The following is a 17,008-nucleotide window of genomic DNA, read 5'->3' on the forward strand; positions in this document are numbered from 1 at the left end:
AAAAAAGCGTGGATGACACGAGATATCATGAGTGAATGGATAAGTCACTTTAACCAAAACATGATTCGTCAAAACAGAAAAATTATTCTTTTCATTGATAATGCTGGATCTCACCTGCACATTGAATTGTCCAACATTCAAATCATTTTTCTGCCACCAAACACATCTGCAGAGTGTCAGCCCTTGGATCAAGGGATAATAAAAAATTTTAAACTTCACTACAGAAAACGTGTTTTAAGACATCTCATTGCAAACATGAACGATGTAACATGTGCAAGTGACCTTGCAAAGAAAATCAGCATCCTAGATGCGATTCAGTGGATTTCCTCTTCAGTAAACGCAATTAGAAAACAAACTGTCGTGAACTGTTTTGTAAAGTCTGGCTTCTCAAACGCAAAAATTGAAGTTGTGAACAGCAATGTGGAGCACCAAGAAGAACAAGAACATCAACATCTAATGATAATGTACGATACTTCCGCAACAAGTGACCCTGGCTACAAAGATATAGACTCAAACCTCACTACAGAAGATGGTGCTCTAGATATCAACGACATTATCATCGATATTTTTCAAGAAGTTCCTCATGAGGATGAAGAAATGGAAGGAGATCATTCTGTAGAAGAACATATTAACGACGAACCACCGATGAAAATAGAAGAAGCGCTCATACAAATCAATCGTTTAAAAATGTTTTTCACCGCTGAAGAAGATACTGAAGGACTTTCGATGGTTTCTTCATTCCAAACAAATGTTGAAAACAAAATTATCAGCCGGAAGAAGGTGCAGAAGAAAATAAGTGATTACTGTATGCATTTTTCTTAAGATAAAGTCATAATATGCACAGCACAATTGTATGTATATTATTTACAAAAATATTGTGCAAAATCTGTATATAATTTAATTTTACATTAAACATTTAACGATTTTTCTTTATCTCTTGTGTATGTAATTGTATATTATTTACAAATAATATGGTTCAAAATCTGTATATATTTTAATTTAATTTTACATTAAACGTTTAACGATTTTTCTTTTTCTTTTTTTTTCTCCCTCAGACTTCTTGTTAGCGGACACCTCTCTAGCAGACACATTTTCGTTCCCCATTGCTGTCCGTTAAAGGGAAGTTTCACTGTATATGCAAAATTGCAACACCCCCCCCCCTCCGCAAAAAAGAGCAGCACTGGACACCATCCAGGCTTTCATATTAACATAGACCCTCTTGCAGGTTCCTCAACTTTTTTTTTTTCTGTCTGAAAGTATTCCATTGAATAATTAAAATGAAGCAATACTTGCAGTTTTTCACACATTTTCCTTAGCAACATTAAGAAAAATGGGCAAGACTTTAAAATGTGACCAAATAGAACAGTACTCAAGTCTTCAAGCAGTGCCAATTACCCTTTCTTTAAAAAAATCTTCATGTCATGCTTATGTGGAAATATTTTCTTTGAAGATAGGCAGAAGAGCAAAATAGAATGGAAATCTCTACATTGGAACCTACTTGTATGGAATTTTACAATTGTTATAAAACAAAAAAAATCATATAAACAAAACAAGATTTAGCAAAAAATGCTGTTGAATTTTAAGCTCACAGCATAGGCAGAAATGGAATACTGGGTTGAGCTGCAAGTCCGCCACTCTCAACACAAAATCAAACATGCACCATCCTGGTTCATCCCAACAATGAAATCTAAGGCTTCAATCAACAGGAGTAACAATAACCAGTTTTCTGTCAGTGTTCTTGTTGCTACATTTTAAACATACATATACTGTGAATGCTACATCATATTGCATGATTTTGAAAGAAATTGAAACTTTCAAAAATATTTGCAGAAAACAGCCTGTGCTATTGAGATGTGGGGTACTGCTACTACATGATAGGACATGACCACATACAGCAACATGCAACTCAAGACCATTAAAGAATGATATTCAGCTCAGGACCCTGGGTGTGCCAAGCCCATACTCACCAGATGTGAGCCGCTGGGGCTAAGATATAGGAGGATGGTCAAGAAGTTCAGGGTAAGATCAGTCTATATGGCTGACCTTACCCATAGCAATTTAACTGTTTGACCCATAAACTTTTTTTTGATAATGTGGAGGGTGAAAATAATGCATGTTGAAGGTTATGGCAGCAACCGATGTCTTTTAACCAATGGTTTCCAGAATGTGATAAAGAGATGGGAAAAGTGTTTTTGGTGAAAAATTAATGTAATGTTCAGGTCATTTTATTACTTGCTCCCCCCCCCCAACTACTTTCTTGCTTACTAACTTTCCCTTGTAGAATGTATTTCAATTTTCGTGTTCCTGTAGTCATGATAATTTTGTGCATTTATTTGTGCACTATTTTATGAAATAATATTAGTATCACTAATATTATGGCACCCTAGAAAAGCTAGGAAGATAAAAATTGCATTATTTGGCTTTTTGGATAAACTGGGACCAAGCTTTTGGACCCAGAAATACCAACTTTTCTTCTCTTGGGTGCATTTTGTTTGGTTTTTGTCCATGATAATCTGGTCACCCTATTTATTACCATAAGATCTTGTCAGGGTGATCTCTCAGTTTTAGGTAGCTGATTAGGAATCGCTAAAACAGATGCATATTTTTTCAAATGAGTCTTATCATAACACTCTTAACACAAAAATGATAGAATTCCATTAAGTACATTTTTTAATACCTCAAATTTTATGATTGTAATTTTACTTTTGGAAACCAGTGCATATTATGCAAGTTAATTAATTTTCTCTATCATATCTGCTTATTCTTATACCCGAGATAAACATTTAGATACTCTCTTAAAGATGCTTTCCAAAAAACAATACTTACTGTAGCCAGATCTTTCTGAGTCATGCCCTTTCCTTGTCTTCCTTGTTGAATTAACCGTCCAACATCTAGCCCTACAGTTTCATGATGTAACTGTTCTGTTTCTCTATCCAATTTTGCTGTATTCAAAGTAGTTGGGTGCTGCTTGTTAGTTGCTGCATTAACTATGTAACAAAAATACAAGATTTACAAAATTACACAGCCAGCCTTGTATTCTACCTGTCACATTTAAAACTTAAAGATAATTTTAGCATACATATTCACTAACATCACATGACACTAAATTATTATATATTACAGATGTATCTGAAATTATTGTGACCATGAAACAATGCTAGATTTTGAAAGGATAATTATTTTGCATTTGGTCTCTTTAGACCAAATGCAAAATAGTAGATACTTTAACATATAAAGTACGGCTTTTTGAAAGCAAATGAAAAAGAAAAAAATTATACAGCCATACCACTTATAAGAATAAATTGGTATTTTGCTTGTTTGTTCATTTTCTGTTCACAAAATGAGAATACTGCCTAAAAATGTTCACAGAACTAAGTACTCAAATTAACTGCTCAACTATATTTATCACTGCTCTCTGAACCATTTCTAGCAGCAACAGCTGCATCCAAAGGCTACAGAAAATCAAAATAACAGGAGAATCATGTAATTTGGAATTTCTTATTTGCTTTTACCACCTGCAGTTTGATCATACTTAACTTATCTTAGGTGCTCAATGGGCCAATGAATATAACTTTGCTTGGCAACTGTCTGTTATAGTTGCCAATTTCTTATGGTATTCTGTTATAAAAATTCCTTAACCATTACTAATATCTGGAGTGAGTTGTGTCACTACTGAGTTTTCTAACTGGATTTGGAACTTCCATTAGCAGTCAGAGGCCCTAAATCAAACACTGATAAAAGTAGGAATTACTGGCTTTAGCTAGCTAAATTTTTAGCAATAGGCTTCAACCAGAGAGAAAAAGAGAATGCCTACAATTGGCAAAGTTGCCATCCAGGATTATTAGGCAATAGACAAAGTTGCCAATAAGAGAAAGAAAACAGTAGAGTGAGACAACAATAATAAGGAAAATGATTAATAATTTGATTATGGTTAATGATTTAGGTATTGATATGGTTAATATATGAATTGACAGGGTGAGTAATGATTTATGAATTGATATGGTTGTAAAGAAAAACGGAAAAAGGAACTGTGAATTAAAGAGTAGGTAATAATAATTTTAGGAATTTTAAATTTTAGTTTTATCATAGTTGCTGGACTTATAAACCAGGTGGCAAGCCAGAAAAATATTTTGGGTAATATACTGTAAATTAATTTGTGGAAAAAAAAAAAAATGTAAAGAGAGACAGAATGCAGGAGATAATAAAAGGAATGGAAATGGGAGCCAGGAAGGGCCAGCGCACCTAGACCAACTGTCCACAAGCGCTGGAGGTGAAATGGTGGAAGGGCCTCAAGCACTTTACTGTGAGGGAGGGACGAAATGTTAACTTTAGAGGGAGAGATTACTTAAGAGTATTCAAGGGGAAGAAACACGAAAACTTGGAAATATTTTTAAATAAATTAGAGAAGATAAAAAAAAGAATGTAGACAGTTTAAATGAAGAAGAGATACTGATTTTCGCAGAATTTAAATCGGAAGGCACAGCGTTAAATAAATATCAACAGGAAACTTTGTATGAAAGAGTAAATTCGCTGGGAGAATTCAATGGAATAATGAGAAAATTATTTGCAAAAAAAGAATCGTTCCTCACAGCTGTAGGAAAACTAGGGGGATATACTCAGGCAAGGGGGGAATCAGTGACGGAATTTCTAAATAGAATAAAAGAGATAAAAATGAACACCCACCTCGACAACTGAACAAGGGGCATTTGAAAAATTATTGATGGGGCAGGGGCTAAATGTTATGTTTAGGAAAGAAGTCTTGCACAGGAAACCAGAAACCCTGAACCACGCCTTTCTGTATGCCGAAAAAGAGGAGAATTTGGAGATAGCATGTAGAAATGAAACCAGATGGGAAACAAACACTATTAATGTGAGTAAGGGAGACAAAAAAGAACAGGAAGAAACCACAAAAAAGTGAACAAGGTGCAGAAAAAGAAACCCAGGTAGACAAATTGGAGAAAAACTGGACTGGTTGATAGACAAATTTAGAGAAATGAAACAGGGAAGGACACAGACACAGAAATGGGAATATAAGGATGAGAGTGAAGGGCGACAGTGCCCCATTGGCAACAAGAAAGGGGAGAAGTGATGGAGGCTGCTATATATATATGCAATAGTCCTAATCACTGGGCCAGATTTTGCCCAAGAAACAAGATGGCAGCAAAGTACGAAGTGGAGAAGAGAGGGTGGCTGCTATACATGCAATAACGTATGCCATTGGGCCAAGGTCTGCCCTAGAAATAGATGGAGAGAGGGAAAAGGAGAGAAGAAATAGAAGAGCCATGGCAACAGGGACCCCAATACTGACCAAGGGACCCCCTACCACTAGCAAGCAGAGGCTGGATGGATCTAAAGCTAAATGTAGAGGGAGAGGAGTAAGTACCCAAAAAGAAAGAGGTGGCAACCATGCTAGTAACTGTGGGTGACACCAGATGTATAAGAAGTACCGAGGGGGAAATAAAATCTGTCAGGAGGGACTGGCTGAAAGACTTGGAGAAAGGGAATTTGCTCAAGAAATTAAAAGATGAAAAAGGGGGAAAGCAACTGGGGAAAAGAAAAGGACCATCAGATGGACACCCAGAGATTTCTAGTACAAGAAGGGAGATCGGAAAAGAGGGGAAAACATGGCTAGGTTTAAGAAAACCAGAAATTTGGAAAGGATACAGAGCGAGGGAAATAGTCAGAAACTGGGAGATAAGTTAAACATGGGGCGGAAACGTAAGGGATTCTCAGTAGGAGATTGGGTGTTAATTAAAGAGGGCAACCAGAAAAAGGGGGACTGGAAACAGAGAGCCAGGGGTCTGTATAGGATACTGGAAAAATTATCCAACGTTACCTTTAGGGTAAAGGAACTTGGGTGAAACGGGGAAAACAGGGTGGAACACGAAAACAGATTGAAGGGTTATCTCTTTAGAGGAAGGGGGTATTTCAGAGATTTTATAATAAAGAAGAAAAGGTTGAAGGGGAACAAGCTCCAGGCAAAACCTCCAAGGGACACAGAGCGGTCAGAAAGAAACCCGGGGAAGGTGCAGAGCAGCTAAAAAGACGGATTATTTAAAATTAAACAGAGGTGATTTCCGGATTAGAAACTAGAAGGGAATGATGGTGAAACGCTCGGGAAGATGGAGAAGTCCAAGCTGACTCTCAGAAAATTCTCTTGGTAGAATTTTCTGCTGATAAGGAGAGGGGATTGTAAGCATTCACTTACTATGGAAGCATGATGTGAATCTATATCTGGAATTTACGTCAATAGAAATGCAAGAGGATGAAATTTCTGAGAAGTAGAGCTGTATTAGTTCTCTCTTTCTATGAAAAGGTCAAATGGATAAGAGAAATAAAAAGGGCCAAACACGTACTTCTATTGTTGCTTCTATTCTAGGAAGAAAAATTTAGTAAGTAAGATGGCCAAGGGCAGATCAGATTAAAGAGGATTAAACAAGAAAAAGGGGAGGGGAGGGGAAATAGAACATTTGAGATATAAGGAATGTAGAAGAGGGGAAAATAGCACAGTTTTAGGTGAATTTGGAGTGGTGTTTTTAGAGAGTTGTGGAAGTCGAATGGGATATGGAGAAGTGTAGGAGCAGCCACGGAGAATTTTAGAGCAGTGGTCTTAGCTAGCGGTGTGGGTTGAAGTTAAGTTAGAGGGGAAAGACAGGATCAACTTCTGAAATGTAGGTGAACGTCGGGTCCAAAAAAAAAAGTTTTCATAAAGTTATGAGGAACATTTTGGAAGGTTTGGGAATAAGAGAAAGGGTTGGAGATCTGGAGATAAGAAGGGGAAAAGCATAAGAGGCTCAAGAAGATTCGAAATGTAAGAAATACCGCGCTTAGCAGACTGGTCCGTCCTGGCAAACAAAGAAGGGGACTGTAAGTAGAAATTTTTCTAAAGGATGTTCCTCTAAACTATTGTCCTGAGGAATAATAATAATTTGCTAAAAAGAACCCCTTAAGAGGCAATCGGTGTTCCTAAAAAACCCTTGACTTTGTACAAAATAGTAATTAAAAATGGAATGAGTCTTAACTCTAGGAAGAAAGGTACTTTATGATGATTGTAAGGGTGGTATTTTATAATTTTAGTATGATTAGCATATATAGAAATAGTACTTCACTGAATTTGATATTGTGAAACCCCATTAGTGTAAATTGTGTAATGAATGTTTTATTAAAAATTCCTTAACCATTACTAGTGTCTGGAGTGAGTTGTGTCACCCTACTGAGTTTTCTAACCGGATTTGGAACTTCCATTAGCAGTCAGATGTCCTAAATCAAACACTGATTAAAGTAGGAAATATTGGCTTTAGCTAGCTTAATTTTTAGCAATAGGCTTCAGCCAGAGAGAAAAAGAGAATACAGCATCAGCCAAAAAGAAAAAAAAAAAAAAAAAAAAACCCATCCCATTTCACCCATCTGGTCACTCCAAATGTTTGTTTAGTTCAGCCTTAAATTTATTTAAGCTATCAACTTCCACAACAGCAGATGGAAGTCTGTTCCAGCAGTCAACTACCCACTAGCTAAAGGCAAACTGCCGCACATCAATTCTACAACTGTCTTTCCTCAATTTGAATCTATGCCCTCTCAGGTTCTTTTTATTTAATTTATTCTAATTTATTTATTTATTTTTCATAAATTAAACTTTAAACCAGGATTAAAAATCATCACAAAGGATAGTAGATATTTTCATAAACATATAAACACACAGAGATATCCTGTGGAATATCCTTTAAGCATGTGGCAAAAATACATTTTAAAATAAGTCTTTAATAATATGTTTTTCACTATGTGCTTATTTTAAAAATATTAAAAATAATTAAAGAATTTAAGAGCAACATTTGATCTTGACACTTTCCTGTGCTTAATAAAAGACACTACATCTACAAGCGAAATCAATAATTTGTATACCGATATAATTACAAGGCTTACTATTTTATTTTTCAATTGTAGACAATAATGACAGCTGTCTGCAGAATTAAAATTTCCGACGCATATTGAAATTTAAATGTTTTAATGTGATGTCAGTAGGCTATTAGTAATTGCTGTCTCTGGTATACCAAGCTGTGCTAGCTGAACATTACAACTAAAAAATGGCAAGGAGACTTAAAGTTCTTAATATTAAAGTCTTATTTTAAAAATTAAAATAAGAATTCCACTTACAAAATCAGCTGCATGGAATGTCAAGCCCAGTAACAGCAAAATCCAAAAATTCATAATGAGAATTATATTATCCACCAAATTATAATCCAACACACTTCAAAATAAAACAATGAAATGTAAGATATGATTTTTTATTAAACTCATGAGCCTACTGTTACATGAACCAATGCATAGGTGTCTGTAAAAAAAAAAAAAAAAAAAAAAAAAAAAAAAAATTTCCGGTCTGTTTTTTTTTTTTTTTTTTTTTAATGGACATATTTCTCAAATGCCAGCAAAATGGCTATTAGATCAAAAATCAAAAATATATTTTTGACTTTTGATCTGATAGCCATTTTAAGGGTTTTTTTTTTTTTTTTAAATATTTGGCATATGCCATGCACCATTGCTGGATTAACGAAATAAGTAATACAATAGCAACAAAGCTGTTATGAATAGAATATATTCCATAACAGCTTCTATAAAGTAGTGTAGTCATACTGTCATGGAATGTACTCAATGTAACCACCAAATCCAGTCTGTTTTAGGAGTAAATGGATGTGATTAAGGTACTCTAATTATTAGATTATAAACAAAAGTAATCATTTAAATTAACTAACTAACTAACTAAATAAATAAATAAATAAATAAATAATGTACAGCATACATTCAAATTCCATTTCAATCTTGGTCTATAATATTAATTTAATATCTGCATTAACTCTTTTCCCTATCCCTGTAGTTCTTATATGGAATGTGTATGACTGTGTTCATTCTTACGGTGGAAAGTCTGTAGTAAGGCCCCTTATTTGGGGTCCCATAATTGGGAAGGTTTAACAAAATGCATTTTTTAATTTTTAATCCAATTAAGTGATGCTGCTCTAGTGTTACTCCACCAACCTGTCTATCAAAACATGGTAGACCGAATAATTTTTTAATGAAATTTTAATGGCTACTATGCTTATTTGATGAAGTTTCTTTTTATTTTTGCTAATGGAGTAATTACATTAAATAGATGTGTAAATTACTGAATTTTATCTGCCATCCAGTTTGTTCTCTTACCCCATTTGTATGACCTTTCCTCAGTGACTTTTTTGCTAGCAGAGATAAAGACATGATTGCCTTGTATGCAGCAATGGTCACGCCACATCTTAAGTATTCCATACAGGCCTGGAGGCCTCATTTTAGGAAGGATGTAGAGCTACTGGAACAAGTACAGAGAAAGGCAATGAGATTGGTGAGGGGAACAAAGGGTTGCTCTTGCCAAGAACGACTCAAGCCCTGCAAATTGCAACATCTGGAGACTAGGCACCTGCGAGGTGATCTGATTTAGGTGTATAAGGCCTTGAATGGTTTGAGCAAGCTCAAACCCAATGCTGATGGGATTCTTCCTCTTGCTCAGATTGCACACCTGAGGGGGGGCATAAATTCAAGTTGAGGAAAGATAGTTGTAGAACAGATGTGCGGAAATTTACCTTTAACTAGCATGTGGTTAATTGCTGGAAGAAACTTCCATACGTTGTTGGGGAAGTTAATAGCTTAATTAAATTTAAGGAAGAACTGGACAAACTTTTGGAGCAAATGGATGGGTGAAAAGGGAAGGGTTTTTTTTTTTTTTTTTTGTTGATGCTGTATAAGCTTGCTTTTTTGCATCATATGCCTCTACTAATGGTAGCTCTAACTTCTGGTAGCATACTGCTGGAGATTACAGTTAAAGTTCCTGCCATTGTAAATGGTTCACCTTCCATATGTGTTATGGTTGTGTTTCACAGCAAATTTTTGTAATCCACTGCACTCAACAGTAACAGCAAGGTAATGTCTCCAATTTTTACCATTGACATAAGAAGCTTTCAGTTTCTGTTCCTCTATGCAGCATATCATCCATTTGGGTCACTGTTGAAAAATTTGCAATCTGGTCCTTGACTAATTAATTTTGACAGTTGTTTTATGTACAAAATGTTAGCTGTGCTTTTTTGGTGACTGATACTGCATTGTCATGGCAATGGATTTTGACCAATGGCTCAAGAGGATATCCAGCTATTAAAAAAATAAAAAATAAATAAAGGGGGTATGAAAAGCAAACAGAAACACAAAAAATAAATTTATTTGACTGTTTTTATTTCTTAATGAATGTGAATGGAAAAATGTTATTTTTATCACCAGAAAATGTGAGAGAAATTATGAATTAATTTAATTTAAGAAATTTAAGCTAAATAACTTCCTTATTAAATACAGCACTACCCTATTGCACTGTATTTAATATGGATGTTATTTGTCCTAACATATTAGTATATGTTATTTGCTGTATTTTATACCAGTGTGATCATGTCCCCAAAGAGGAATACAAAAATAGTTTAGAGATGAAATAAAAAAATTACATATAAAAAAAAATAATAAAAACACTAAATATGGTAATTAAACACAGGAAACTCACAAAAGCAAACATTTTCCTGATAGGAGAAATGAGAATGTGCTACCACTTGTGATACATTCAGTTATAAATTTTTTAACAGCATGCAACATCCTTTTCAAAGTTATGAAATCATGCATAGAATGGCAGAAACCTCTAAAGACAAAACATGCCCTGAAACACATTAATCACAAGACAGAAAGGGATATCTGTTAGACAAAAACAAAGCATTTTCTAAGTAAAGTCATGGAGACACTTATTACTTTCCTTTTAAGTTAAACATTTATGTCACAATTGTTGGTCTGAAATCCCTTTCAAAACTCAGGTTTTAACAGCATACAAGGGTGGTTCAATAAAGAATCGCCCTGATCTAGCTGCAGAGGTGCTAGCCTGTTGATTCTTGGCACAGGTATCTGTAGCCTCATCGATGGACGAGGCTACAGATACCATTTTTGTAGAAGTGGTGAGGTTGGTCTTTGAACCATGACTCTGTTGCAGAAATGAGTGTCTCGTCGTCAGGGAAGTGGGTCCCCCGAAGAAATGATTTGAGGGAAGGAAACAAGAAGTCCGATCGTGTAAGTAGATTGGATGGGGCAGTATTTCATATCCACAAGTGGCCACTTGTGTTGTTGCAATTTCACAAGTGTGAATTGGGGCATTGTCTTGAAGCATTCTCACACCTTTGGACAGCATTCCATGCCTACATGTTTTGATTTTCTCCAGTAATTTTGTGAGTAAGTTGTCATAATAGATAGTATGAGGCCTCCGTAGCCGAGTGGTCAGGAGCGGGAGTGCAGTAGCACACGCTCTTTGAGTAGACCGGGGTTCAAGCCCCTGACTGCTGAATACGGTCGATCTGCCAACCCGCACTGGACCAGCGTGGCAGATTATGGTCCGTTTCCCTCAACATGAATTGTTGAGGAGGCTTCCATCCTGCAGTGGGTTGATAATGGCTGCACTTTACTTTAAGCTGTAATGCTCAATACAGCTCTGATTCATAATAGACACCTGTAATTGTTCTACCTTTTGGCAGGTAATCAGTCATTATTATGCCTTTCTCATCCCAAAACACTGTCAGCAAGACCTTTCCTGCTGATGCTTGGACCCTTGCCTTCTTGGGGGGGAGGGAGAAACCATGATGTCGCCATTCCATGGACTGCTTTTTACTTTTAGGGTCAAAATGGTGTATCCAACTTTCATCCTGGTTGATTAGATGAGAGAAAAAGTCTTCTGCATTTTTTTGGCACAGGACTAACAACTGTTGTGATTTCTGTTGTCGATCAGCCTTCTGGAAACCAGTCAATAATCGGGGAATCCATCTTGCACTCAATTTCCGTATATGGAGTTGGTCGTGAAGGACTGTTTCAACAGAGCCCACACTAATCTTCCATGATTAACAACTCCACTTTTCTGATCGTGCTGTCATCAATGGCTGAATGAGGACGACCTGGAATGGGCTCAGATCCTACCGATGTCCAACCACCTAAACTGTATGCCAGTGCTTCACAATGCCATAGGATAGGGGCTTCATCCTTATATATAGCAGTCATCTTCTCGTGGAATTCTTTAGATTTCCCCTTCAAGAACAGATACCGGATTACATCTTTGGCTTCAACTTTGTCCATGATGCTACTTCGTCACACATTCAGCTCCGTAAGAGAAAAACAAATTAAGACACATGGCTGAAATTTTACACCTTTAGTACAGAGATATGTATGATGCTACACACAAAATATCATGACTATGCGATATGTGGAAGTAGGTGAGGGCGATTCTTTATTGAACCACCCTAGTAGGTAAGTAAGAGTATCACTCTTTGTAAAAAAGTCTGGTATTTGAGGCCGGGAAAAAAAAAAAAAAAAAGAGAAAATAATGGGTATTTATATATCTAGCATTTGTAATTAAGTTTTATTATAATTTTATAAGCATGTTAGTTTAATGTAGTTGTTTTCTTGACAGTTTTAATAAATTTTAAAAACACCACTGCCAATTAGGTAGAACTGTATTCTGGACAATTGTCGATTTTTCCAATACAGTTTATTCTTTACTATTTTCACATAGCCAGAATAATAAATAAAGTTTCAATAAAAGTTCAGTTTCTATGGAAAGTGAAAGTGAATGTCAGTTTTGTGCACCAAATCTGTATATGTTTTTTTTAATATACCTTTCAACTATTTGGATCCGAAATATATTTGCTCTAAAAATAATAATAAAAGTTTTGCAATCGAATTTAAATTATAAGTTCAAGACTATTCCTTCCATTTCCATCTCACTGTAATGGATAAGCTCATGGCACCCTTCTACATATCTGAAAAGTCAAATTCCTCTTTCTCCTGTGTAGCAGGAATTACAAGGTACATTACTGCTACTTTCCTTTAAGTGGTGAAAGAAGGATAAGTACCATATAAAAATATTTTTTTCCAATAGACAGCTCACACAGGTTTGCTGGCAATAAAATAAGAAGGCACCACCACCACTCTTAATTAGCATTGCTATGAGTGAGCATCCTGAGAGGGTGTGAAAATTCTACAGAGAAAAACAAGGGCAAGGAACAATCCAAGTCAACAGTATACCACAGAGCAATTGGTTCTCTAGTTGCTATGTAACATATGCTAAATTGCTTACAATAAAAACATGTCTTTTGGTCATTATCTCCCCTTCACCCAACAAACAAAGATGAGTTGGAGAACAAGTGCTCCATCAACTGCTATGGTGTCCCACAGCAATTACAAACACCCGACAAAGGGAGAACCTAGAACAACTATGTTACCACGTACCAACAGATACCTTTGTTTCAAATAAAATGAAACCCAACTCTGCAACCATGCACGAACCTGAACCAGCAGTTATTAACTCTAAAATAACAAGTCCAAGTTTAATTGTTGGCTAAGGATTAAAATCTGTGAATTTTTGTAGCTTTCCAAATTTAGAATTATTATAATTTTCCCAAAGTTATAGCATTTCTTTGTGTGCCCAGAAGACACAAAGAAATGCTATAACTGTAACTAACAGAAATAGGGGTTACAGCATTTCTGTTAACTATAACAGAAATGCTGTAACCCCTATCATGCTTATTCTACTTTAACTCACAGTAATGCTAGCATGAGAAACAACTGCTACTGATAATACAAATCTTATCAGATTTGTGTTTGTTTCTAATTCAAGTTATTATAAAACCTCCCACATGATCTAACAATCATTAATGGTTTTAAACAACTGAAATTATTGTCTTTTGAAATATTTTTGAATAAACACTGGAACAGACAGCAATAATCACTTGGGACGTAGCATACAAACTATTTATACATATAACCAAGTGATCAGGTGGAAGGGTGCATAAGTAAATGCACTTTATGTAACCGTGGTTCAATCCTGTGTGACTCTAAATATGGTGATGTTTCTTGTATTCTTTCTCCACCTTGTGAACTTCTGACTGTGTGGCTGACTCTGAGTAAAAACAGAAAATTCATTTATACAATAAGCAGAAACATATATGCATGTTTTACATGTGCACAATAGCTTCAGCTTTATATTTTACACCTATAACTTTTTTAAATTTTCAAAATAATTATTTTTTGAAAATAAAAGGTTTAAAAATATAGCATTTTTAAATATTTATTTTTTATAACTAAAAAAATTACAATTAGTATTGCAATCTATAAATCTATAAATAAAAATCTGCTGTACACCAATGGAAACAGTGAAAGGAGTGAAGGTGGAGTTGGGTTTCTGGTCCATAAAGACTTTAAAAACATTTTGGAATTCAAAAGTACATCACCAAGGGTGTCAAGACTAATACTCAAGATTTCTAAGAGGTACAAGCTAAAGATTATAATGATTTATGCACCAACATCAAGCCATGATGATGAAGAGGGTGAAGAAATGTACACCGAAATCGAGTCTTCTAGATGAGCAGAAAACCCACTACACTATTATTATGGGGGACTTCAATGCTAAGGTTGGAAAAAGGCAAAACAGCGCAGAAAGAAGAACTATAGGAAATTTTGGAATTGGTGAAAGAAATAAAAGAGGTGAAAGGATTTGTGGAATTTGCAGAATCTCAAGGACTGTCAGTAATGAACAATTTTTTCAAGAAAAGGGTGAACAGAAAGTGGACATGGAAGAGTCCAAATGGATTAACAACTAATGAAATCGACTTCATCCTCACTAACAGAAGATATATTGTGAATGATGTTACCATCCTGAATAAGGTAAATGTTGGAAGTGATCACAGAATGGTAAGATGTAAACTTGATATAGATGTAGGAAAGGAAAGGAAAAAACCGACTCAAGTAAATAATAAAAAGGTCTTTGAGATAACAGAGGAGGAGAAAAAGCAGTATGTACTGGAACTTAAGAACAAGTTTGAGCTTCTGCAGACTGCTCAGGACCAAGATATCGACGAGGAATATTACAACTTTCTGAAAGTGACAAAGCCCAAGAAACCTATAGGGAAACAGAAATCCAAAGAAGAAAAAATTAGTCAAGAAACACTTGTCATGATGAACCGAGGACGACAAATGAAGAGCAAGAAAAACGCTGACAGGGAGAAAATTGAGTATACTGAATTATGCAAAGCCGTTAGAAAGAGACTCAGAGAGGACATAAGAAGATTTAACACAAGAAACGTAGAACAAGCATTAAGGGAAAACAAAGGATTTAAATCAGCAGAAATGAGCAGTAATACAGAAAGACAAATGATACTGAAACTGAAGAATAGCGATGGTGTACTTATAAACAACAGAGAAGGCATAATTCAAATAGCAGAAGACTACTATAGAGAATTATACAAGGAGCGAGGGAATGATACCAGCAGTGTGGAAGATGGATTGCAAAGTAGCAACACATACGACATACCCGATATTCTTCCCGATGAGGTAGAACATGCATTGAAGAAAATGAAGAATCGGAAAGCTCCGGGGGAAGATGAAGTTACTGTAGAGTTGTAAAAATTGGGAGGAAGAGACATAACACAAAAACTGGCAAGGCTCTTCACAAAGTGCATTAGAAAAGGTGTGACGCCTAAGCAGTGGAATAATGCAATCATAGTTTTGCTGCATAAGATACGAGATAAATCAGAAATTGGAAATTATAGACCAATTAGCTTGTTATCCCACATCTACAAGTTGTTCACAAGGGTCATTACTAACAGATTAGAAAGAATACTTGATGAGAATCAACTGAAAGAGCAAGCTGGCTTTAGGACAGGATTCTCAACTATGGATCACCTTCATGTAATATCACAGCTAATGGAGAAAGCAAATGAATATAAAACACCATTATGCCTGGCATTTGTGGATTATGAAAAGGCATTTGACTCCATACAGCATAAGGCAATGTTTCGGGCACTGGAAAGACAAGGCATAGATACCCCATATATTATGATTTTGAAGAAAATATATGAGAGTGCTACCTCATTTATTAGACTAGACAAAGACAGTAGCAAATTTAAAATCGAGAAAGGAGTTCGACAAGGAGACACAATATCTCCGAAGCTGTTTACTGCTGCCCTTGAGGAAGCTTTCAGAAGATTAGACTGGTCGCAGAAAGGAGTCAATGTGAACGGAGAGTACCTAAACCATTTACGATTTGCAGATGACATTGTGGTTATAAGCCACGATCCCAAAGAATTAGAGGAAAATCTTAATCAGTTATGCACAGTTAGTAAGGATTTTGGACTAAAGATGAATATGGCTAAAACAAAAGTAATGATGAACAAGTATGCCACGGAAAGGGAAATAATGACTGAAGGAGCAGTAATTGGAATGGTGGAGTCATACTTATCTGGGACAAGTTATTAGCTGTAATAATGATAAATGGCTGGAAGTCAAGAGAAGAATAAATTTTGGATGGATAATTCGGGAAATATAGTCACATACTGAAGAGCAATATCCCAGTTTGTCTGAAACGTAAAATAATGAATCAATGTATACTCTCCACCATGATTTATGGAAGTGAAACTTGGGCACTCACCAAAAGAATGGAAGAGAAGCTGAGAACTACACAGCGAAGAATGGAACGAATTATATTGGGAATCAGACTGTTAGATAAGAAGAGAAACCCATGGATTAGGCAGCAAACTCAAGTAAAGGACATTCTTATCAAAACTAAAGAACTAAAATGGTCTTGGGCAGGACACATAGCTCGAAGACATGATGACAGATGGACTAAGAAAATAACAGAATGGTACCCAAGAGAAGCTAGAAGAAAACCTGGAAGACAAAGGCGGAGATGGATAGATGAAATTCGTGAGTTTTTGGGTAGTAAATGGATGGCCAGTGCTCAAAACAGAAGGAACTGGAAAGTTGCTGGAGAGGCCTTCATCCTGCAGTGGATTGAAAATGGCTGATGATGATTGCAATCTATTAAAAAATATATTGATATACTTCAAGCATAATTCAAAAAACCCATACTTCCTAGAAATTAAAAAATTTTTACCCCTGTAAACTTCATTTAAAGTGCATTTTGCTC

The 17,008-nt window shown here is 35.7% G+C and overlaps 1 protein-coding gene across 1 annotated transcript in view; it reads right to left on the minus strand.

The window, feature by feature from the left end:
• The window catches only part of mbf1 (multiprotein bridging factor 1), a 68,144-nt gene that overhangs the window by 30,881 nt on the left and 20,255 nt on the right, over positions 1-17,008 (minus strand). Inside the window, exon 3 of the mRNA XM_090381881.1 lies at positions 2,827-2,987. Coding sequence (XP_090238007.1) covers positions 2,827-2,987 — 161 coding nt within the window. The remainder of the gene's footprint in view (positions 1-2,826; positions 2,988-17,008) is intronic.

Source organism: Mastigoproctus giganteus, chromosome 9 (genome assembly GCF_048544385.1).
Source record: "Mastigoproctus giganteus isolate SK-2022 chromosome 9, ASM4854438v1, whole genome shotgun sequence".
Lineage (NCBI taxonomy): Eukaryota > Metazoa > Arthropoda > Arachnida > Uropygi > Thelyphonidae > Mastigoproctus > Mastigoproctus giganteus.